Genomic DNA, 26,102 nt, shown 5'->3' with positions numbered 1-26,102 from the left:
GTTCCATATATAGATGTGGGGGTTGGTTGCCTGCACTGAAGGCAGGGTCACATGGAGCTGAGGGCCTAGAAGAGCATGTGTTCTGTATCAATGTGTATGTGTGTGTTGGGGAGAAGGTGTAGGATTGCCAGATAAACACCTGCTAAATTTAAATTTCAGATAAACAATAAATAACTTTTTAGTATCAGTATGTCCCATGTAACACCTAGGTGTTCTTTTTTTTTTTTTTTTTTTTTTTTACACCTAGGTGTTCTTAAGCATTATTCATTGCCGATCTGAAATTCAAATTCAACTATCCAACTCAATATCCTGTATTTTTATTTATTTTTTTTTTAATTTTAAAAGTTATTTATTATAGTCACACACACACACACACACACACACACACACAGAGGCAGAGACATAGGCAGAGGGAGAAGCAGGCTCCATGCACCGGGAGCCCGACGTGGGATTCGATCCCGGGTCTCCAGGATCACGCCCTGGGCCAAAGGCAGGCGCTAAACCACTGCATCACCCAGGGATCCCAATATCCTGTATTTTTATTTCCTAAAGCTGACAACCTGAGGAGAAGGCATTCAGCATCTGCCAGGTGTAGGCAAGCTGCTCCTGAGCACTGTGCAGCTAGCAGTGGATACTGCTTCCTTGCTCTGCTCATGATCCCTACCTGTCTCCCCTTTCCCAGCTTTTGGAGGCTTCAACCTAGTGTGCAGGTTATGCATCTGCTCTGTACTGGATGTGTAATAATGTTAAGGAACATTTGTTAATTATGCTGTGTGATCATGGTATTGTGGTTATGCTGGTTTTTTTTTTAAAGGAGATCTTATGTGTTAGAGATGTATCCTAAAATATTTATTAAACATAAAATATCTCTAAACAAACTGATATCTAACATTTGCTTCAAAATAATATGAGGGGGGATGTATATTGAAAAAAGGGAAGATCATGGTGATCTGGAACTAGCAGCAGAAGGAGAAAGAGACTGTAAAGGGACACAAGAGAATTTGGGGGATGATAGAAATGTTCAGTATTTTGATTATGGCAGTGGTTTCAAGGGTGTATATATCTGTTAAATCTCATCAAACTGTAGACTAAAATGTATGCAGTTTATTGTAAATGAATTTTACCTTAATAAAGAAATAACCTCAGGGATGCCCGGGTGGCTCAGCGGTTTAGCACCTGCCTTCAGCCCAGGGCATGATCCTGGAGATCCGGGATCGAGTCCCACATCAGGCTCCCTGTGTGGAGCCTGCTTCTCCCTGTGCCTATGTCTCTGCCTCTCTGTGTCTCTCATGAATGAATGAATGAATGAATGAATGAATGAATGAATGAGTGAATAAATAAATAAATCTTTAAAAAATAAAAAAGAAATAAAGAAATAACCTCAATAAAATTACTAGTTGGAAAACTAAGATATGGGAGGGGAAGTGGACAGGGTTATGGGTGAGACAGTGTTGGCCACAAGTTGGTTTCCAGTTGGTGGGTCAGGGGGGTGTTTACACATTGATTTCATTACACTGATTATCTGCTTTTTGAACTATGTACAAAATTTTCTGTAATAAAAAGGTTTTCAAAAGATAATATGGACAAAAGAAGAAAATTCTAAATTAGATGTTTTGGAATCTCTCAATAATGTAAAAAATATCGTTAGAATTTGATTTGGTTGACTGGATCTAATTCATTGGAATTGGGTTGATCTCTGTGAGGGACTGAAATAAAGCTTTTATTATCTAGAAGTCTATATTCAGATTTCCTCTAAGTGACTTTGAATTCTCATTACACATTAAGGAAAAAAAATGAGAATCCAAAAAAGCAAGAATGTATAATGGTACAGCCACTTTGGAAGACAGTTTGGCAGTTTCTTCAAAGCTAAACATAGTCTTACCATACGATCCAGCAATTACACTTCTTGGTATTAACCCAAATGAGTTGGAAACTTATGTCCATACACAAACCTTCATATGAATGTTTATAGCAGCTTTATTTATAATTGCCAAAACTTGGAACTAACCAAGATGTCCTTCAGTAGGTGAATGGATAAACAAACTGTGGTACATGCAGGCAGTGGAATAGTGTTTGATGATTAAAAAAAAAAAAAAAAAGCCACAAGGGGGTTGGGATGGAGGAAATAGGGAGACATCAGTCAAAGGGCACAAACTTCTATTTATAAGATTAACAAGTTTGATGATCTAATGTACAGCATGGCGATTATGGCTAATAATACTGTACTATATGATGAGGGATAGAAGAAGAAAAATGTCCATCTTTAGTTCAGAAGGTTGACCTATGGCCTGTATAGTTTTGATAAGAATCAAATATGTGCTGGTTTCTGCATTCTTAAAGGGTCTCATGCCCCTTAACCCACTGATAGTTAATATCAAACTGAATAATAAGCACCAGAGAAATCTTGCAAAAGTAGTTTTATATGTAGAAATTCAAAGACATTTATGATCTCCTACTCCCTGCACATCCTCTTCTCCTTGGGCACTAAGCATCTGACCACAAACTTCATACAGCAAAAGTGCAGTTCTTTCTGCCCACGGGTACTGTCCCCATGCTAATTAAATAACCTTACTAAGTTGCACAGTAAAACAGCTCGAGAATTCTTTTACCTATGCTGTCCCCCATATGGGGATAACAGAGTGAGTCCAAGAGCCTTAGTGTGACTTGATAAATCTTGCTTCTTCTTCTTCTTCTTCTTCTTCTTCTCCCTCTTCTTCTTCTTCAGATTTTATTTATTTATTCATGAGCACAGAGAGAGAGGAGAAACATAGGCAGAGGGAGAGGCAGGCTCCCTGAGGGGAGCCCACTGCGGGATTTGATTCCAGGACCCCGGGATCAACAGCTGAGCCAAAGGCAATGCTCAACTACTGAGCCAGCAGGGAGCCCCTAGTCTTTGTTTCTTACCTGAAAGGGACCGGAGGCTTTAAAAGCACTCACCCAACAGGGGACCCTTCCCTTAGGACTGGATCACAGATAAAACTCACGAGAAAGTTGCTTGATTTAGACAGGCATTCCATACTTTGGGGTCTTTTCATGTTTCTCATTTGTCCTTCCCCATGGGCTATTTGGCATTCTCCGTTCTGCTCTCATGTTGAAAGTACTTCTAGCTTAGATATATGATTCTTAATACGATATAAAATAGCTACCCTTTCTTAACAAAGGCCATGGCCTCTACCCCATCCATTAATACTAGTTCTAGAGGTTTACAAAGGGTGGTATCATTGGTCACCAAATATATCAACTCTCTCAAAATGGAAAGAGGCAGCCCCAATCTCTGTGGCACTTCAGTCCATTCACCAGCATCTACTGTAGCCTAGGATGCAGTAGGAAGGAGAAGGGAAGTTGACATCCCTTAAGTGGCATAAAGGTGTCAGAGCAGTTGAAAATGAGGGACACCTCCCACCACTCTGAACCCCAGGAACATTCAGCAGTATTCCTAACAGGACACCATTTGAAAGCTGAGGGGGATTTTGGTAATGGATCCCTAGTTAGTTAGTGAACTCTCTTCATTTTTAGGAGTTAATTATGGAACCAATTTTCTCGATCCCAGAGGATTCCCCTTTGGCCTGTCTCCTATCACACTGGAGTCAATTTGGACAACAGGATTTAAAGAAAAAGCACCTCATCTTCTTCTGTAGTAATTCCTTGGCCTTAATGTTCTCTGGAGGATGATGAAAAATAGCCCATTAAAAGGTCCTAATACTTCAGTTGTATTTATCAATTTTTTTTTTACAGGCATCAAAGAAAATGGACCAAAGTGCCCTACAACCAGGCCTTAATGCCACTAAGTCAGGGTCCTAATCCAAGAAAGACTTGTAGGATGTGCCTGGTAAGATTACAGGCCCATCCACCATAGGTATTTTAGAAGATGATTGTTTAAGTAGACTACCCCAATCAAAGAAACCAACAGAGTCAGACAAACAAGAAAATCAATCAGCAGAAGAAAAAGTTGAAATAAGCCTGCAAGTGAGCCCAGACCCCTGAGAAATTCCCCCTCCATACAAACCTTTGGAGCCTTCCACTTCTAGTCCAGCAGACATACTGGAAGTGGAACATCATACCTACCAAACACTCACATTAAGGCAGGATTGTATCTACTTAGGAAAGTAGCAAATGGGGAAATGGGCACAATTAAGGTCCATGTCCCATTTTCCATGTCAGATCTGGCTCAAATAAAAACAGCTAAGATGACACTCAGAAAATCTCTCCAAGTTTATAGGTAGATTTCACCAGGTGTCTCTAACATTTGATTTAACCTAGCAGGTTATCTATATTATCCTAACACACTGTTGTACCCCAGAAGAAAAGGCTCAAATTTGGGCTGGGGCACAAGAATTTGCAGATAAGCTGGAAATTGGGAAATCATTATCCAGTAGGAGGAAACACTGTTCCTAATGCAGTGCCTCCTTGGAACTACCAAGAGGACAGATCTGGCAGGGAAAGATGAGACCATATGGTCACCTGTTTATCGGAGGGAATGAAAAGAGGATTTTCTAAACCTGTCAATTTTGATAAAGTTAGGGAAGTAACCCAGGCAGATGATGAAAATCCAGCCTTATTTCAGGGATGTTTAATAGAAGCAATTCATAAATATACAAATTTAGACCCAACCACACCAGAAGGGATGGCTGTCTTAAATATGCATGTTACGAGCCAGTCAGAACCAGACATTGGTCATAAATTAGCAAAAATGCCCATAGGCCCTTAAATTCCAAACAAAGATATGGCTTTAATAACAAAGATATGGCTCTAAGACAGGAAAAGGACCTCAGGGCTAAAATACGGGGCAGAATGTAGCCTTAAATATTGGCTGCACAACTGTGGATCTCCCACAATGCCAGGATGGCCGGGAGCAACAGGAGAAGCCAGTATCAGTCAGAAGTCCAGGTAAGACCTCATGCTATAGATAGTTGGTTTATGGACAGTGAAGTAAAGAATGTCCTGTTAAATGCCCTCCACCAAGATTGTGTCCTACCCGCAGGGCAGAGGGATATGGAAAAAGGACTACCCTTCTCACCAGAGAGAGAGAAAGAAGATATGGTGTTAAAGGGTCCTGAGGCTGGTCCAGCTCCCCTGAACATGAAGATGGCTGAGCCCTGGAGTTACCCTGGATGTGGGAGGTAAATTCATCAATTTTCTTATTGATACAAGAGCCACTTACTCTGTCCTTGTTCAGCATTCTGGCCTGACCTTTCTAAACAGAAAATTACTGGAATAGAAGGAGAACCTAGGGGCACCTGCGTGGCTCAGTTGGGCATCTGCTTTCAGCTTGGGTCATGATCCCAGTGTCCTGGGGTCGTCCCCACACCAGGCTCCTTCCTCAGTGGGGAGCCTGCCTCTCCCTCCCCCTCTACTTGCTGTTCTCTCATTTTTGTAATCCCTTAAGGGAAGGGGCCCAGCTTCTATCCACCTTTGAATGGATTCCATTAGAAGAAGAAGCACCTCATCTTCTATAGTAGAAGAAGCATGCCAGCTTACAAGGGAGTTAGAGACAGTCCCCATTTGTTTGGCAATGCACCCAGGAGAGAACTGAGACATCTTACATTGACTTGAGGAACAATAGTATAATATGTCAATGATATTTTAATATGTAGCCTCATGAAAGAGGCCTTGGACTATAATTCTATTGTTGTACTAAGCTTTCTTAGGGAGAGAGGATATCAAATATCATCAAAAAAGCCTCAAATTTCTAAACAGAAGGTAAAATCCTTAGAGTATGAATTAACTCCTGGACATAATTCCTTGTCAACTGAGGGAAAAAGAGCTATATAGAGTTGAAATTACCTGCGACAAAAAAAAACAACTCTGAACCTTTTTAGGAATGGCTGATTTTGCTGCCTATCGATCCCAGAGTTTGGAGTCTTAGCCAAAACTCTCTGAGTCCACTAGAGGGCCAGATGAAGAGCCTTTAAAATAGGATAAAAAACAACAGGAGGCCTTTTCAGTAACTAAATAAAAGCTATCCTTGGCCCTGACTCCAGCTCTACCAAAGCTAGAAAAGCCGTTTACCTTATTTGTTCCTGAGAAACAGGGCCAAGCCCTAGGAGTACAAATACAAAAATGAGGGTATGCATGGAGACCTGTAGGATATGTTCCAAAGCCATTGATAAGGTAGCCCAAGGATGGCCAATGTGCTCCAAGCAGTAGCAGCTACCGCACTGCTAGAAGAAGCATCTAAACTTTCAATGGGACAGCCATTGACAGTGATGACTCCTCATCAGGTTCAAGGAGTTTTAGAAACTAAAGAGCATCAATGGATAAAAGGGGAATGACTGACTAAATATCAAGCTATACCTTTAGATTCCCCCAAAACCTGTCAAATTCTAAACCCAGCATCCCTCATGCCTGGATCAGACCATGCCACTATTGTGTCTGTACATGATTGTAAAGAGGTAATAGAACTAGTCTATTCCAGCCATCCAGCTCTACAAGATTAAGCCATAGATAATGCTGATGATAGCTGGTTTATGGATGGTAGTAGTTTTACAGAAGGAGAACAAAGAAAGTTTGGCTATGCAATTGTTAGTTTAATGAAGACTACTGAGGCCAACTCATTACCGATCAGTATTTTTTTTTAAGATTTTATTTTTCAAGGTTTACTTATTTATTTTAGAGAGAGTGTGTGTGTGTGTGCAAGTGGGGGGAGGAGCAGAGGGAGAGGGAGAGAGAATCCTTAGGCAGACTCCCTGCTGAGCAGAGTTCTCTATCCCATGACCCTGAGATCATGCCCTGAGCCAAAAATCAAGAGTTGGACACTTAACCAAATGTGCCATCCAGATACCCCAAGATTTTATTTTTAAGTGATCTCTACACTCAACATAGGGCTCAAACACACAACCCCAAGATCAAGAGTCACAAGCTCCACTGACTGAGCCAGCCAGGAACCCTCTGATCAATATTTCAGCTCAAAAGGCAGAACTGATAGTTCTCCCTCCAGCTCTTCTAATGGCCTAAGAGTTAATATATATACAGATTCAAAATATGCTTTCCTTGTACCTCATGCACATGGTGCCATCTGGAAAGAAAAGGGGATTATTTACTAGTCATAATTCCCCTATTAGATATGGACCTGAAATTGTAACTCTATTAAAGGCAGTTCATCTCCCTAAAGAAGTTGCTGTAATATATCTTAGGACATCCAAAAGGAAAACGGTTAGAATCCAAAGGAAATAATTTAGCCAATTGGGTAGTCAAATTGGCAATTCAAACTAAACTAGTTAGGGTTTTTTTTTTTTTTTAATTTTTATTTATTTATGATAGTTACAGAGAGAGAGAGAGGCAGAGACACAGGCAGAGGGAGAAGCAGGCTCCATGCACCGGGAGCCCGATGTGGGATTCGATCCTGGGTCTCCAGGATCGCGCCCCGGGCCAAAGGCAGGCGCCAAACCACTGCGCCACCCAGGGATCCCTAGTTAGGGGTTTTATACTAGTCTCTAATCCCTTAAGCATTTTTGTTCCCATTTATACTATAGAAGGGAACGACAGAGCACTCGAAAGAACTACTAAAACTGCCAAGGGATAGTATAAGAATGATGAAGGAAAAATCTTTGTCCCTAAGGAAAAACAATGGAAATTAGCAACAGGCCTGTACCAGGCTACTCTCTTATGGGAAGAGAAGCTTTATGGGATTTCACCAAATCCTTGTTTGATAGAATAGGATTAAGAGTGCTTTTACAAAAGACATGTAAATCTTGGGCAATATGTGCCCAGGTTAACTGAGAAGGTACATTACAACCATCCCCCTCTTTTTTTTTTTTTAAAGATTCAAAACCTTTTTTTTCTTAAAGATTTTGTTTATTTATTCATGAGAGACACACACAGAGAGTGGCAGAGACACAGGCAGAGAGAGAAGCAGGCTCCATGCAGGGACCCAGATCATGCCCTGGGCTGAAGGCAAACACTCTACCGCTGAGCCAGCCCAGGCATCCCTTAAGATTTAAAAACTTTTTAAAGTAACCTCCACACTCAATATGGGGCTCAAGTTTACAACCTCAAGATCAAGAGTCACATGCTCTATCAACTAAGCCAGCCAGGTAACCTGGCTACCCCCTCTTTTAACACTTGAACAAAGATGTAGAACATATACTGGAGAAGGCTGGCAAATTGATTTCACACAAATGCCACCTTGTAAGGGATATAAATATTTATTAGCTTATATAGATACCTTACTGGATGGGTGGAAGCCTTCCCACGTAGGACAGAAAAGGCTACTGAGGTAGCAAAGACTTTATAAGGGAAATTATCCCTGGTTTGAGCTCCTTTGATCTCTTCAAAGTGACAACAGCTCATCCTTTACAGCCCAACTAACTCAACAGGTAGGCCAAGCCCTTAAAATTAAATATTTTTTGCATAGAACCTGGCATCCTCACTCATCACACTAAATTAAAAAGATTAACATAATTTATGGGATTCTGTGTTTTTTTTTTTAAGATTTTATTTATTCATCAGAGATACAGAGAGAGCAGCAGAGACATAGGCAGAGGGAGAGTCAGGCTCACTGGGAGCCCAATGCAGGATTCGATTCCAGGACCCTGGGATCATGACCTGAGCCAAAGACAGATGTTCAACAACTGAGCCACCCAGGTGCCCCAAGACTAGCCATAATTTAAAAAGACACCTCACAGGGCACCTGGGTGGCTCAGTAGGTTAGGCGTCTGATTCTTGAGTTTGGCTCAGGTTGTGATCTCAGAATTGTGGGATCAAGCCCTACATTGAGCTCCACATTCAGCTCAGAGTCTGCTCCAGATTTTCTCTCCATCTCCTTCTGCCCCTCCCTCTGCTCACCTTCTCTCTCTAAAATAAATAAATAATTAAATTTAAAAAAAAAGAAAAAAAGACACCTCACTAAGATGAATGTAGAAACACAAGAAAAATGGATAACTCTTTACCACTAGGTCTCTTGAGAATAAGAACCACCCCATGGGAGGGGCACCTGGATGGCTCTCAGTAAGTATCTGACTTTGGCTTAGGTCAGGATCTCAGGATTCTGAGATAGAGCCCTGCCTTGGGCTCCATACTCAGCAGGGAGTCTGCTTGTCCCTCTGCCCCTCCTCCCACTTGCTCTCTCTCTCTCTCTCTCTCAAATAAGTAAAATTTTAAAAAACACCCCGTGGGAAAGATTGGGGTTAAGCCTTTTTGAATTAATACATGGCAGACCTTTCCTTACCATTGACTTATCCTTAGACCCAAGATTATAATAATCTTTTACAGTTTTTATTAGAAGCTAGATTAATCCATAAAACTCTCAATGAATATGCTAATAAGGAACTGCCAAAACCAGACCTAAGGAAACTCAAAATTCTTTGCAAGTAAACCCTGGAGAACTAGTCTATTTAAAGGGTTGAGGGACACGTGGGTGACTCAGTGGTTGAGCATCTGCCTTTGGCTCAGGTTATGATCCTGGAGTCCTGGGATCCAGTCCCACATCAGGCTCCTTGCAGAGAGTCTGCTTCTCCCTCTGGCTATGTCTCTGCCTCTCTCTCTGTGTCTCTCATGAATAAATAAATAAAATCTTTAAAATATATATATAAAAGATTGGAAGGCAGATAACTCTGGACAACTAATTTCTAAATGCAAAGGAATTTACAGGGTATATTAAGCACTCCCACTGTGATAAAACCAGAAAGCCACTCAACATGGACTCGTATTTCCAGAATTAAACTTATACCTTCTTTAACACAGGCTGACAACAAACTGGACAACGTGTCCTCATATTCTGTGAACTGGTGAAAGATATCAAACTCCTCTTTAAACAATGAGATAAGAAAAAAGAGTGTAGGTTGTTTTTCTTCTACCTGCCATCTGCAAACCATACCTAAATTGTAAACTTTTTCGACAATGGGCATATTACTCTGAGCTCCAAAACCAATCTACATGCTGGATTTGTGGCTTACTGCCCATATCAAGCTCCTCAGGACTTCCTTGGTGGATTTCTCTGTGACAAAGTACAGATTGGCATTATTTATATCAATATGTAGTCGATATGATACATCACCCTAATACTAGTACATATAGGGATATCTCTATTACTAAAAAGAATGTTTCTTGCTGGCCTATGTTACATGGTAAATGTTACATGGGACTCTCCAGGCCATATGAGGCCTTTCTCTTATCCTCAAACTATCAAAATTTTAACCAATTATGCCAACCCATAGGTAGGCTTATGACAACAGATTTCTTGATTATGTAATTCTTCCTATTGATACACTCAGGAAGGATTATATCAAATATAGGATAGATATATGTGGCTTACTCCCACAATAGGACAACTAAGCCAAAAGGCCCTTTTATGCTTGGAATAGAAAAACCATACCCTCAATTCATGGTCCGATAGTACTTGCCAAATGAGATGGCTCCCTCTGGAAGTATGTGGTGATACCATTATTTTAAGGCAACCAATTGGTTTGCTACGGACTGGACAAACTGACAAGACGTCAGATGGCTAGCACCTAATGGAACACAATGGTTATGTGGGTCAAGTTTATGGCCATGGCTTCCATCAGGCTGGATTGGAAAATGTACTATGGATTATGCCTGGATACGTGGTCATAGCAATAAGATTATCACAAGTTGAGCTAATCTTCCATATCTAAAACAATAATGGACAAGACCTGCATTCCATTGGTATGATCATCTGACATCTGTTTTTCTTCCATCACTAGGACTATAAGATGTTAAATAGCACATGAAGGTCCTTGATAACTACATGATTAAGGCCTTAAATGACTCTCAAAATAGCATTATATTATAAAACACTAGAATGATCTAAGTGGGTAAAGCAGTTACAAAATAGAATGGTGTTAGATGTCTTAACAGCAGTGCAAGGAGGAATACGTGCCATTTTTAAAGCAGAATTCTGTGTCTACATTCCAGATTATAACAAAAATATAACAGGAGTACTTACTGACATGAATAATCAAATTGGTGCTCTTAAAGACCCTATATTGCCACTTAATGATTGGATACACTCCTGGTCAGGAAGAGGACTATGGACTATACCAAAGGGTCTTCTCATTGCTCTTCTTATTTTCATCATCATAATAATCCTAATGTGTTGTCTCTTTTGCTTTGTTCTTTCCTATTGTTGAGATACATGAAAGCAGTTCCTGACTCCTTCGCCCAGCCAGCAGATGATGCTTACTACTCTAAACAAATTCACTCTGATGTCATTCTGGACTCTATAGCAATGGCCTTCCGTTATAGTTACTTGTAAGGACAGATAGAGACCAATTTTGGTCCATGGGTAGGGACAGCTCTATGGCCCTTGTCAGCTTGCAGAAGTTACAGAAGATGAGCCCTTTGCCCTTCAACAACCTTAAAGATTTAAGATCTGAAAATTAGTTAGGGGAGAAATGATGAGGGACAGAAGCAGAAAAATGTTCACCTTTATCCCAGAAGGCTGGCCTAAAGCCTGCATAGTTTTGATAAGGATCAAATACGTGCTGGTTGCTGCATTCTTAAAGGGTCCCATGACTGCCTGTACATCTCACCCATAGTTAATATCAAACTAAATAATAAGCAGCAGAGAAACCTTGCGAAAGTAGTTTTATGTGTAGAAATTCAAAGACATTTATGATCTCATACTCCCTGCACATCCCCTTCCCCTTGGGCATTAAGCATCTGGTCACCAGCTTCATAGAGCAAAAATTGCGGCTCTTTCTGCCCACTGGTCCTGTCCCTGTGCTACCTAAACTTACTGATTTGCACCATAAAACATCTCAAGAATTTTTCCTTGGGATCCCTGGGTGGCTCAGTGGTTTAGTGCCTGCCTTCCACCCAGGGTGTGATCCTGGAGTCCCGGGATCGAGTCCCACATCGGGCTCCCTGCATGGAGCCTGCTTCTCCCTCTGCCTGTGTCTCTGCCTCTCTCTCTCTCTCTCTCTCCTCTCTCTCTCTCATGAATAAATAAATAAAATCTTTTAAAAAAAGAATTTTTATTTGACCACACTTAATGATCCTGCAACACATATACTTGAATGTTGCAAAGAGATGAGATCTTAAATTCTCACACAAAATAGAAGTGGTAATTATGTGATGGGATGGAGGTGGTAGTTAATACTATAATGTAATAATTTTGCAATTTATAAATGTATGCAGTCAATATGTTTATACCTTAAACTTACACAATGTTATGTGTCAAATATTTCTTAATAAAGATGGAGAGGGGAGGGAGAAATGAGCCATCAGCCAGGAAAAGACATGGAGGAAACTTAAATGCATATTACTAAGTGAAGGAAGCCAGTATGAAAAGGCTACAGCCACACTGTATAATTTTAACTATATGACATTCTGGAAAAGGCAACTGACATAGACAGTGGTTGCCAGGGGTTAGAGGAGAGGGATGGAAGGAAGGAACGATTAAGTGGAATATAGGGGATTTTAGATCAGTGAAACTATTCTGATACTGTACATGACATTATGCATTTGTCCAAACCTATAGAACTATAGGAACACCTAGGTAACTCAGTTGGTTAAGTGTCCTGGGTTCAAGCCTCACATTGGGCTCCCAGCTCAGTGAAGAGCCTGCTTCTCCCTCTCCCAGTGCCCCTCCCTGCCCCACTCATGCTCTCTCTCTCTCTCTCTCTGCCTCTCTCTCAAACACATAAATAAATTTTTTTTAAAAAAACCTATAGAACTATATAACACAGAAAATGAGGCTTAATGTAAACTATGGGTTTAACTTAACAATAATGTACCAATATTGATTCATTAATTATAATAAATGTACCAATACAAGATGTTAATAATGGGAAAGTGTGTCCTGGGGAGAGAGCATATATAGGAACTCTCTCTACTTTCTGCTTAGTTTTTCTATAAATCTAAAACTGCTCCAAAGGGAAGCTTGAGTAGCTTAACGGTTGAGCATCTGTCTTCAGCTCAGGGCATGATCCCGAGATCTGGGATCAAGTCCTGCATAGGGCTCTCTGCTAGGAGCCTGTTTCTCCCTCTGCATATGTCACTGCCTCTCTCTGTGTTTCTCATAAATAAATAAATAAAATCTTTTTAAACGATTAATGAAAATAAAACTGATCTTAAAAAATCAAGTCTAATTTTTTAAAAACTTTTTAAAAAGATTTTTTATTCATTTATTCATGAGAGACAAGGAGAGAGAGAGAGAGAGAGAGAGAGAGGCAGAGACATAGGCAGAGGGAGAAGTCAGCTCTATACAGGGAGCCTGACGTGGGACTCAATCCCGGGACTCCAGGATCACACCCTGTGCTGAAGGCAGGTGCTAAACTGCTGAGCCACCCAGGCATCCCATCTGCTAATTTTTAACAAAATAAGGAAAATAGAAGAAAAACCCCAAATTATATATTTTGGAATTTCTGAATAAGGGACAGTTGCTAAAAAAAAAAAAAAAAAAAAAAAGGAAGTCACTGAACTACTGAACTTAGGTTTGGTTGAGATAACCATGAATGATGGAAAGAAAATTATCATCATCTAGGACTTTACATTCAGATTGCCTCCAGAGGTTGGGATACTGTGCTGTTAGAAGTCTTCGCTTGCGGAAGTGGTCTCAGTTTTATGGCTTTCTTTTTTTTCTTCTCTTCTCCTTCTCCTTTTCTCCTTTTCTCCTTTCCCTTCTCCTTCTCTTTCTCCTTCCTCCATGCCCAGTGTGGGGCTTGAACTCATGATCCTGAGATCAAGAGTTGAAGGTTCCAACAACTGAGCCAGCCAGGCACCTCCTGGTTTATTGCTACTTCACTGTTGAGAGCCAGTTTCCCCGCCAAGTGTCTGAGAGGAAACACCCAGTTCCCCAGCTCTGGCTAGATTTGAAAGTGAAAGGTTCTCACTGAACTCACTGGCTGGGAACTGAGCCACCTTGTCAGGAGAGAGAACGGATCGCGCTTAACTCGAGGGTGCTCCCAAGTGGCTGTGGACCAGCAACAGTCCCCTGCAGAGAAAGGCAAGATGTGAGAGCCCAACTGTAAGTATAGAAGTATCAGTGGATAGAGACCTGGAGAAGTCCAGGGTGCAGAATCCTTGACTGTAACTTCCATTAGTGGGCTGGATACACCAGCATCACAGGGTAAACCAGGAGCATACAACAACTCATCAATAACTAATATTTATTCAGCACTTAATCTGTACCAGGCATTGGGCTAAATGATTATATGAAATAACTCATGTAATCTTTGCAATGATCACAAGAGGCAGGCATTCTTTGTATCTCTACTTGACCAGCGAAGAAATGGGGCATAGAGAAATTATGTCACTTGCCCATGTCACCAAACTATGATGTAGTAGAGCAGGGAATTGAGTCTGGCTTGCTGGACTGGAGACCTGGTCCTTTTACACACCACACTAGTAAGGAAAGGGGCAAAAAGATTAGGAAGAGCAAGTGTTCCTTAAGTGGCTACAGTGGCTTTCAGCTATAGCTATCACTGCTTGATATGGGCTACTGATGGGTCTACTGATAAAGCAAGAATCTAAGAGGGGCTGGGGCAGGGACGTGGAAGGTGGGCTAGGATGGATGGCAGACAGCTATGATGAGGGCTCTGTCATAGGAAGAAAGCTTTTCAAGGTCAGAAGTATAGTCTTGGGGGATCCCTGGGTGGCGCAGCAGTTTGGCGCCTGCCTTTGGCCCAGGGCGCGGTCCCGGAGACCCGGGATCGAGTCCTGCGTCGGGCTCCCGGTGCGTGGAGCCTGCTTCTCCCTCTGCCTGTGTCTCTGCCCCTCTCTCTCTCTCTCTCTCTCTGTGTGACTATCATAAATAAATTTTAAAAAATTAAAAAAAAATAAGTTCAAGCCATATGTTGGGCATATAGCTTACTTAAAAAAAGAAAAAGAAAAAGTTTGTTTCTTGCTCATGCTTACATGACCATTGCAGGTTGCTGGGGGCTCTGTCCCACATTATCCTCACTTTGGGAGCCAGGGTGAAGGGAGAAATAATTTTTAAGGGTATATAGTTCAGTGGCATTAAGTACATGCTGTGCATGATGATGATTTTTAAATGATACTCAACTTAAGAAAGCATCTGGAGTGTTGCCATTTGCTATGACAGAGAGAAAAGAGTGGCTGATCTTGTACTGTATCTTAAAATCTCTGCTTACATGGTATTGGTCAAAACAGGTGCCATAACCATACCTAACTTCAAAGAGGATGTGGAAGTATGCTCCTATCGTGTGTCTGAAAAGAAGGAAATGGAAAATTTGTAAAGAGCCCTATGAATGAATACTACAAATCTCTTTCAGTTGCAAATGACAGAAATTAGATTTGAACTGGCTGATGCTCTTGATCCTGACACCTGTTGGTATGTCAGCAACAGGCTGGGTAGGTGGAGGCAGAAGCTGGGAATTGGAGTGACCACAAACTGGCAACAGATCCAGCTGCCAGGTTGGTTCCTGTACGCTCTGGGGCTCTGTATCTGAGAAAGTGAGGTCAGTGGGTAGCAACACGGGTAGTGGACACTGGGTCTACTCTCAACAAAGAATAAGATAAGAATAAAATACTAATGTACCAGGTCTTAAATAACTAAAAGCTTAAAATCAAACAAATAAATGCTTAAATAAAATATATTCTAACTCCCTAACAAATATAGCTTCATCGCAACAAAACATACTTTCATGGCAAGAGAATCAAAAAACATCCATAAGGAGTGCCTGACTGGCTCAGTTGGTAGAGCATTCAACTCTTGATCTCCGGGTTTTAAGTTCCAGCCCCATGTTGGATGTAGAGATTACTTAAAAATAAAATCTTCTAAAAAAATCCATAAAACTATAGTTTTTATATGACTGAAAACCAGCAAAATAGCAAAGATAACTGAATATAATTATTACTGCAGATGTAAAACTAATGAAAATTAATTTCCATTTCCTTTTTTTTCTTTTGGTGATTAATCTATGTATATAATATGCATAAATTGTTTTTCGTGGCTTTTGAAATCTATTACTTTTATTTATTTTATTTTTTAAAATCTATTACTTTTAAAATGATAAAAAAAAATAAATAATATTATTATATATCATAATATAATCTAGGTAAATTGAGTAACAAAGATTTATTTCTAGGATCCCTGGGTGGCTCAGGAGTTTAGTGCCTATCTTCAGTCCAGGGTGTGATCCTGAAGTCTTGGGATTGAGTCCCGTATCGGGCTCCCTGCATGGGGCCTGCTTTTCCCTCTGCCTGTGTCTCTGCCTCGGTGTGTGTGTGTCTCTCATGAATAAATAAATAAAATCTTAAAAAAATAAAAGATTTACTTCTAAATATGTTGTGTATGATTTCTTCTCTTACACTGAAGCACATTAAATTAATAATCTCATTTTGAGTACTCCATTCCACATAGTGATCATTTGGTGCATTTTATGTATGTATGCATGTATGTATGTATTTAGAAGGCTCCATGCCAAGCATGGAGCCCAATTCCAGACTTAAATTCACAATCCTGAGATTAAGACCTGAGCTGATATCAAGAATCAGATGCTTTATTGACTGAGCCACCCAGGTTCCCCTCATTTGGTGCATTTTAAAACTTATATTATGTGTTGAACAATTTAAAGAAGATTTTATTTATTTATTTGACAGAGAGGGAGGGAGAGAGAGAGCATAAATAGGGCAGGGGGAGTGGCAGGCAGAGGGAGAGGGAGAAGCAGACTCCCCGAGGAGCAGGGAGCTCTATGTGGGGCTCTATCCCAGGAGCCCAGGATCAGGACCAGAGCCGAAGACAGACGCTTAACTGACTGAGGCACCCAGGCACCCTTGCATGTGGAACCTTTTTGTATCACATTTCAAAAGAATTTCTATGAAACCTAGAAAATTTCTATTGTTTTCCATGCATGTTGAGCTGCCACAAAAAGCATCATTATCCTCGATTAAATACGAGATACACATAATTTTATAATAACATCATATATCACAGAAGAACACCATTTATCTATACTGAATACTATTTTTGTTTTGCTGTTTATTCAGTCTCTTAAAAAATTAATTCTAGTGATTGTGTATGTATTTTTTGGGTGGTACAGTAAGTTTCACTTTAGTCAAGAACCTGCATGTTTCCGGACAGAAATAACTTAATTGGCCTAAGCTGATCTTTAGGATCAGTTATAAAACTCTGTCACAGCAGTAGTAACAAAATATTTGTTTTGGGACCTCTGATGTACAAACATATAAAAGTGATTTCTACAATTTCTTTCTCTGTCTAAAATAATTCTGCTGTAAAGTTAAATACTAAATTTTCTGCCACATTCATGCAATAGAAAATTATAGCCATTAATTTGAGTTAGGTTGCACTTTGCTAGGGATGTATTTACACTGCCCAAAAGATGTGACAGGCATTTTTCAGGCTCACTATCCAATAAGCATATTAAAGGTCCAGAGGTTTTTGATTTTTTACATTCAATTACAGATTTTTTAAATGCAGTTTTTTTTCATGTGCTAATGGACTGCCCAGAATTGCATTCAGCTGAGTTATGACTTTGTTATAAATAATTCTTTTTTTCTCATTGTTTTAACCAATAATTAAATCTTCATTTAATGAAAAATGAGAAGTTGCAGAAATTTCATCTGATCTTTTCAAAATGTGTATTGGGAGGTTTTTTTTGTTTTTTTTTTTTGAGATTGGAGTTTTTTTATTTTCATTGTTCATTTGGTAATGAATCTTTATTGACTAAAGATTTGTAAAGTCCTGTGTGCAGTTTTTTATGTGGATCATAGCTCACTTTCACTATTTCCAGTTTTTAGAAATTTAAACAGATGACTTTCTATTTCCTCTTCCTTCAGGCTTTTCCTTCTCTGAACTCCACTTCTGCATTTTCTGCCTCTGTGATAATCTTGAGTTGTACTCACTTTCAAAATTATTTCAATAAAGTGGAAATTTATAACCAAGTTTTTGAAAAATTTACTTTCTTATTAAAATTTTTATAAAAACTCATAATTCTAGCATTCAGTATGCATCAAGTTGCCAATGTATTTGTCTATCTAGTTGCCAAGTCATATAATGTTTCATGAATGCTGCATCTAGACCTGAATATATATAAATTCAAGAGTAATATGAATGAATTATTTAATGTTACAAAATATTCCTTAGCTGTCACTTGCAACTGTTGCAAATATCAGCAGCAGGTACCCCTCGGAAATGATACCTTGTTATGTAAGAGCCCATTGCATTCATGCTAGCTGGGAGGAAGGGTTGACAAGTTAATTGATTTGTCTTTTTTTTTTTTTTTTTTTAAGTGCTTCCTCCTCCTTGTATTCCAGAGCAGTGTCTAGCTCTGTTATCAGCAGTACAACTTACAAATCATGGCATTTGGTCTCAGTCCCTTTTTGTTTCAAGGACAGGAGGCTAGAAATGTAATGAAGCAATTTCTTGGGACCTGAACAGGGTTAGTCACCAGAATGAATGTTTAGGGCTTATGGATTGTGCTGTAGTAGCACTGAGTGCCAAATCTCAGCTGGCAGGCACTCTTACATTCTTTAATATACCTCTCTGTTGTGTTCCTGATATATGGTGTCCTCCAAAGCTTAAGGGCCAGGCCTCTTTTGCCTGAGTTAAGGGCAGTGGTGACCACTTTGTATATTATCTTAGGAACGAGTGAGAGATTTATGGGAAGTGAGATCTCTGGCAGAGTAGAAACTGGGAGAAGGGCACATGGCTGGCTCAGTCAGAGGAGTATGTGACTTTTTTTTTTTAAGATTTTATTTATTTATTCATGAGAGACAGAGAGAGAGAAAGAGAGAGAGAGAGAGAGAAGCAGAGACACAGGCAGAGGGAGAAGCAGGCTCCATGCAGGGAGCCCGACGTGGAAGTGGATCCCAGGTCTTCTCCAGGATCAGGCCCTGGGCTGAAGGCAGCGCTAAACCGCTGAGCCACCCGGGCTGCCTGAGTGTGCGACACTCTTGACCTTGGGTTTGTGAGTTCCAGCCCCACGTTGGACATAGAGATGACTAAAAAAAAAATAAATAAATAAACTTAAAAAGAAAGAAAGAAAGAAAGAAAGAAAGAAAGAAAGAAACGAGAAGAAAGGAGCCATTCCAGGTGAGATTTGAGAGTGAAGACAGAGGCAGATTCATGGTGAGGCTAATGAAGTTTTGAGGTCCTTCACTTGGTACAGATTACTCCAAGACTCATACCTAATTTTGTGATTTTTAAAAAAGATTTATTTATTTGAGAGAGAGACAGAGACAAAGAGAGTGCACAAGCAGGGGGAGCAGCAGAGGGAGAGGGAGAAGCAGACTCCCTGCGGAGCAGCGAGCCCCTTAGGACCAAGGGATCAGGACCTGAGCCGAAGGCAGACAGTTAACCGACTGAGCCACCTAGGCATTCCTGTGATCTTTTCTTTAAAGATGGCCTCAGCTCATAAAACATAAATTTGAAAAACTTAAAGCAGGTTGCCAAGACTCAAGCCAGGCAGGTTTAGGGTAGTTCAGGGCATGTTCCCTTCTGGCAGCATCCTGGAGTACTTGATAGGAACCAGAGACATATGAGCTAGAAGTGCAAGGCTTGGACCAACCCAGGTTTCACAGTAATGTCAGGAACTGCAGCAGCGAGATTCATCCAAATCTCTGATCAATAAAAATAGGATGCAAGTCACACATGGAATTCTTAATTTTCTTGTGGTTACGTTTAAATAAGTAAAAATAAATGAAAGTATTTCTAATAGTATATTTTATTTAACCTGATGTACCCAAAATATTAATGAAGTCCTTAAGATATGATATGTATTTTACACTTGCAGTCCATCTCAATTCAGACTAGACACATGGTGGTTACTCAATAGCAGCATGTCACTAGTGGCTGCCATCAGAGCAGCACAGCTCTCGATAACCCTGCCATCTCTACCTTTCAGTCAATGCTGCCTGGGGCACTGTATTAGTTTCCTATTGCTGCTGTAACAGATCATCCCGAATTTCATGTAATAAGATGACACAAACGTACGGTTCTGGATGTCAGAAGTCCAAAATGGGTCTTACTGGGCTAAGATACTGATTAGGTTGCCTTCTTTCTGGAGAAATCGTAGGCTTGCCTTTTTGAGTTTTTATAAGGCTCTCTGCATTCCCTGGCTCATGGCCCCATCACTCCAACCTCTGCTTCCATAGTCACATCTCCTTCTCTAACTCTAACCCTCTCACATTCCTCTCATAAGGACCTTTGAGATTTTGCTGGGCCCACTCAGGTAATCCACGATAATCTCCCCATCTCAAGACCTGTAACTTAATGACATCCATCAAGTCTCCTATACGATGTAAGGTAGTGAATTCACAGGTTTTTTGTCTTGCATTCCCTTCCCTTCCGTTCTCTTCTCCTTTCCTCCCTTCTCTTTCTTTCTTTCTTTCTTTCTTTCTTTCTTTCTTTCTTTCTTTCTCTTTTTTTTTCTTTTTCCTTTTCTTTTCTTTTCTTTTCTTTCCTTCCTTCCTTCCTTCCTTCCTTCCTTCCTTCCTTCCTTCCTTCCTTTCTTTCTTTCTTTTTCTTTTCTTTCTTTCTTTCTTTCTTTCTTTTCTTTTCTTTTCTTTTCTTTTCTTTTCTTTCTTCTTTCTCTGTCTCTCTCTGCTCTCTCTCTTACTATTTAGGAAACTTGTCACAGTTATCAGTGTGAGAATGGAGCTTCTCCTCCAAGGATCATATCCATTCCACACCATCCCCTTCCTCCCAGTCTGCTACAGACACACACCCTCAGTGCACAAATCAGGCAGAACTTTCATGATGTGTTCAGTGGTAGAGTGGATCATTCAAAAATTAAAATGAGGGACACCTGGGTGGCTCAGAGGTTGAGCATCTGCCTATGGCTCAGGTCATGATCGCAGGCCCTGGGATCAAGTCCCACATCGGGCTCCCTTCAGGGAGCAGGCTTCTCCCTCTGCCTATATCTCTGTTTCTCTCTTTCTGTCTCTCATGAATAAATAAATTAAAAAATCTTAAAACAAAAAGCAAAAATTAAAATGTTCGGGGCACCTGACTGTCTCAGTCAGTAGGGGATGCAACTCTTGATCTCAGGGACATGAATTCAAGCCCCATGTTGGGCATGGAAACTACTTTTTTAATTTAAAAGATTTTTTAAGATTTAAAAAATTTTTTAAAGGATTTTATTTTTTATTTGAGGGAGAGAGAGTGAGCATGAGTTGGGGGAGGGGGCAAAGAGAGAGAGGGACAAACAGACTCCTCACTGAGCACGGAGCCTGACTTCATATAGGGCTCCATCCCAGCACCCTGAGATGACCTGAGCCAAAGTCAGATGCTTAACTGGCTGAGCCACTCAAGTGCCCCAAATTTTTAAATTTTAAAATTTGTTTAGGGGCAGCTCAGGTAGCTCAGTGGTTTAGCACTGCCTTCAGCCCAGGGTGTGATCCTGGAGACCTGGGATCAAGTCCTGCATCGGGCTCCCTGCATGGAGCCTGCTTCTCCCTCTGCCTATGTCTGTGCCTCTCTCTGTGTATGTCTCTCATGAATAAATAAAATCAATCTTTAAAAAAAATTTTTTTTAGAGAGAGAGAAAGAGAAAGAGCACACACCTGCTCAATGGTTCTTGGCTGGCTCAGTCAGTAGAGCATATGATTCTTGATCTCAGGGTCATGAGTTTGAGTCCCAGAATGGGTGCAGAGTTTAGTTAAAAAAAAAAAAAAAACCACACCCACTCAGGATATACCCAAGGAAGGTGGTCCACAGGTGTGGGTTCTGGGAGGCTGTCTAATTTGTAGGCAAAGCATGGAATCTGGGGACCAGGACAATTGATGATAAGAATTTATTTAGTAAAGCAGGAGATATCAGGGTCATCTGATATGACAAGAGGTTGACAGAGGGTAGCAATAGAGCAAGAGATAAATTAACACCTTTGGCACTCTTGAATGCCACATTCACCACTAAAGATACTTTTGAGTGACCCTAAAGATCTGTGACATGTAGTCATTTGTCATTTTGCCAGGACAAGCATCTTAAATATCTGATCCATGGAATCCAGTTGAATGAATGACCAGTATCCCATCTCACCATGACTCTAGTTCTTAGCTCATGATTAGTCATGCAGAAACTATCCTTAAGTGATTAAAAAAATAACAATAACCACAATTTTTTTCTCTTTGGAAAAGAAAGTCAGCTGCTGATGCTAGTATTAAAGTAAAGAGGAATTCAGTCATAGAATGAAATAAAACTGAATGTTGAAATCAGCTGTGCTGGGTTAAAGGGAAGAACATCCCAATTGGACTCTATACAAAAAAAATTAAGAAGCTATTTAAGTATGGCACAAAAGCTGGTGATCAAGGGAAAGTTACACTTTAGTGAAAGTTGGAAAGGAGATGAAAATGTGATGAGACTATGTACAACAAGCAGGTGACTCTGCTTCTGGAGGGTAAGAACCACCTGTACAAACAATGTAGAGGTTCAAAACGGCTTGGAGGAGTATTGCTCAAGCATATCATGGGTGTGCTGCAATCAGAAATCAAACTTGAAGGAGCTGATATCAGGAAGGCATGCTTGCAAGTAGTGCCCACTGCTCCCAGATAGAGGTCAGAGGACTTGGGTGTGGTTGATAGGGTACAGCAAGGACTAGTCCTAGGGGGCCTAAAGAGAATTCTCAGCAGATAATCAAAAGGGCATTTTTCAGCTCCGAGAGCAAGGCAGAAGTCAGCCAACAGAACCTAGGACAGGGGCAAGAAGTCAGAGGTGGTCTCTGAGCAAACTTAACTTTGTGTTGTGTACCCAAGCAGTGGACTTGGAATCTACATTTCCCAGATTCTGTATGGTTCCAGGTGGGAGTTAGCCATTAGAGAAATTTGCTTAAGATTTGGAAGGTGAAGGTGAAGCAGCAGTCATTACCTTATGAAGATTGTCAAGGTTGGAAGCAGTTACAGATAGACACAGAGGTGCCTGTGGGTTCCAGCTTGTTCTTATTCTCCTCTGCTCCTGATCTGCATTTTTTTTTTTTTTTTTTTTACCAACTGCTGACCCTATTGACTGATGGTGGCCCAAGACTCAATGCCAGATGCTTGACAGTAATCCTCAAAGTAAGTAACTACATAGGGGCACAGCTTCCCACTGACCTCCTGTGAACTTGCCTTTGCCATCTCGTTTCAGTTCTGGATGTGTTTAACTTCTCAGATTGACCAAACAGTGACCTCTTCTCTGACCCCTGACTTTCCTACGGGTTCTGTACTTCCTGAGCTACTCTCACCATTGTGCATGCTCTCTTTCCTGTAATAAATTCTTTATCCCATAACTTGTAGCATTTCTGCTTCCCTGAATAACCTCTGACTATACTACTAGTAGCCTGTGTAGACTCCAGGGCAGTTGAAGCATGGAAGCTTCCATCTGCTTACTTATTATAGATTCTTTTTTTTTAATAATCTTTTATTTTTTTGCTATTTATTTACTTAAGATTTTATTTATTTATTCATGAGAGACACACAGAGAGAGGTGAGATATAGACAGAGAGAGAAGCAGACTCCTCGCAGGGAGCCTGATGTGGGACTCGATCCAGGGACTCCAGGATCATGCCCTGGGCCAAGGGCAGATGTTCAACCGCTGAGCCACCCAGGTGTCCCACTTATTACAGATTCTTTGGTTGCAAGAGACGGAAAGCCATATTGAACAAATTTAAGAAAAAAAAGGGGACCTTTATTGGCTCATATCCTCAACCCATGAAAGTGCAGGGGTGACTAAAGCCAGAAGTTCAAAAATGACTGGTCTCTTCTGCTCTTTTTCTGTTAGCTTTATTCTTTCCTCCATCAGGAAAGACTGATCAGCTCAGCCTGGGCCATGTGTTCACCATCTCGTCCAATTATAGGGCAGAGGAATGAGGCATTATAATCTACCCAGCCTGGATTACCTCCTCTCCATCTTTATGATTTGGGGTTGAATTTATTATCAGAGGAAATGTTGCACAAATGTGGCCTCTGTGGGTATTGCTGTGAGCCAGGAAGCCATCTTCATTTACATCTACAAACAATTTTAAATTGGGCAGTTTGGGGCACAAAGAAAGCCCTTTCTAGCTAAGGTTTCCAAAGAGATATCTAAGGGTTGGAAGACACAAATAAATTGCATAGGTGCTCAGAAAATCTGACAGTACACTAAAATGCTTTAAGACCTTTCTGCACTGTACTGGAACTCTTACAAACAGCCACCAGGATATATTACTCGGCATCTTTTTCTTTCTTTCTAAGATTTTATTTTATTTTATTTTTAAAAGATTTTATTTATTTATTCATGAGAGACACAGAGAGAGAGGCAGAGACATAGGCAGAGGGAGAAGCAGACTCCCTGCAGGGAGCCTAATACATGACTCTATCCCAGAACCCTGGGATCACTACCTGAGCCAAAGGCAGACACTCAACCACTGAGCCACGCAGGTGTCCTCTAAGATTTTATTTTTTAAGTAATATCTACACCCAACATGGGGCTCAAACTCAGAACTTCAAGATCAAGAGTCACATGCCCTTCCAACTGAGCTAGCCAGGTATTACTGGGCATCTCTACACGGAGCTCTGAAACATGTCTCATGAGAGGCTTGCTAAGACCGGCGGAAGACCTTCTGTAAGAGTGGAGACCATCTTTGTTCTTAGATATTACAAGAAACAAGAAAATGAAAGGTAAAAGAGAAATAGAAGTTTTAGTCAGGAAATGAAGTAAGTGAAAGATGCAGGCCGTTACATCTTTACCATATTGAGTCTCACCAACCATAAACATGGTATATAATTTCTCTCTCTGTTTATGAATTATGTTATATCCTTGAATAAAGACTTTAAGTTTTATACATAGTAGTTAGACCATATTTTGTTGAACTTCTTTCTAGATAGTGTATAGATTTTGGCCCTATTATAAATGATATTTTTAAGATTAAAGTTTCTAATTGTTTGCTATTGGTATATAGGAAATCTATTTGTGGGAGGGGGCAAGGATCTTATGTCTGGAAACTTTAGTGAACTTTCTCATTAATCCTAAGAGTTTATCTGGAGAAGCTCTTGAATTTTCTAAATATTATCTCCTGATTTTCACATAAAAGTTAATTTTTCTTTGGTGAAAATCCAAATGAAATAATATAAACCTAGGACCATAATACCCTATACTAATTTTCTTTGCTTTTTAACAACTAATATTTATTTAGCTTTTACTGGAAATCTCATGGCCTAATGAAGTGTTTTGTAAAGTATATTCCATCCACCAACATAAGGTTTTCATGTTTCCTACTATATTCTTTCTTAGAGATTCACAAAGGCCCTGAGAAGTCCTGCAAAGAAATCTCTCTCTTTCTTTCTTTCTTTCTTTCTTTCTTTCTTTCTTTCTTTCTTTCTTTCTTTCTTTCTTTCTTTTTTTTTTTTTAAGAAATCTTTCTAACTTGGTTAAATCCTACATTCCAAACTAACTTTATGGTGAAATCCCTTTTCAAGCAATATCTTCCAGTCTTCTGAGGGACTGTTTTATACAAAGAGCAGACTTTGGGAAATGATGGTCTTAGGAAACACAGTCATCATGAAAATTGCTTAACTCCAGGATTTTCTCAAAGAATCTACTGTCTCTTTCATCATATTCTCTGAAAGCTAAGTTGGGTAGAACAAGGCTCAATTTGGCTTTTTCAGTTTCTACTCTTCAGTCTTTAATAATAAATCCCTGTGAGTTAATGCCAGTGTTATAAAAGAAAGAAAAATATGCATATCAAATCTCATGAAACTACTCACTACTTCTATTCCTCAGGAAAGGTCCACAGCTGGTCACAGCGGGAGATCGTCCTTGAAATTCTGTCAATATATTTTGACTGATATGGAGATGAGATCTTTCTCTGCTTCTATTACTCTTCCTGCTAAACCTCAGGCCATCAGCTCTTATGCCATGTTTTTTTCCTTACATTGTACAGAACCACATGTGTTTATCGAAAGCTGTCCTTTTTGTGTTCTGGATTATGTACAAAGGCTACAAATTTATCAGAGTACAAGTAAATAAATGGAAATAGAAAAGGCCCACAAGTAGGAACATATTTTATTAGGGGGAAAATGTTTTAATTATGTAAATCTTCCTTGTGTTACTATTTTTTAAAAATAAACTCTCTGTCCAACCTGGAGCTCAAACTCATGATCCTGAGATCAAGAGTCACATGCTGTAACACTGAACCAGCCAGGCGCCCCTGTATTACTATTTCTGATCAGAGTGTTTATTAGATCATTTGAAAGAATAATGATGT

At 40.1% G+C, this 26,102-nt stretch overlaps 1 protein-coding gene across 6 annotated transcripts in view; it reads right to left on the bottom strand.

Moving 5' to 3' along the window:
- Nucleotides 1-26,102, bottom strand: part of LOC144286304 (uncharacterized) — a 90,303-nt gene that overhangs the window by 40,192 nt on the left and 24,009 nt on the right. For 2 of the 6 annotated variants that reach the window (XM_077852601.1, XM_077852600.1), the window contains exon 5: nt 13,803-13,894. The exons of the other annotated variants lie outside the window; for them this stretch is intronic. In XM_077852601.1, the coding sequence (XP_077708727.1) occupies nt 13,803-13,894 (92 nt within the window). The remainder of the gene's footprint in view (nt 1-13,802; nt 13,895-26,102) is intronic. 6 annotated transcript variants of the gene reach the window in all.

The sequence above is a fragment of the Canis aureus genome, chromosome 16 (assembly GCF_053574225.1).
Source record: "Canis aureus isolate CA01 chromosome 16, VMU_Caureus_v.1.0, whole genome shotgun sequence".
In the NCBI taxonomy this organism is placed as follows: domain Eukaryota; kingdom Metazoa; phylum Chordata; class Mammalia; order Carnivora; family Canidae; genus Canis; species Canis aureus.
This window is presented reverse-complemented; position numbering and strand designations above follow the sequence as displayed.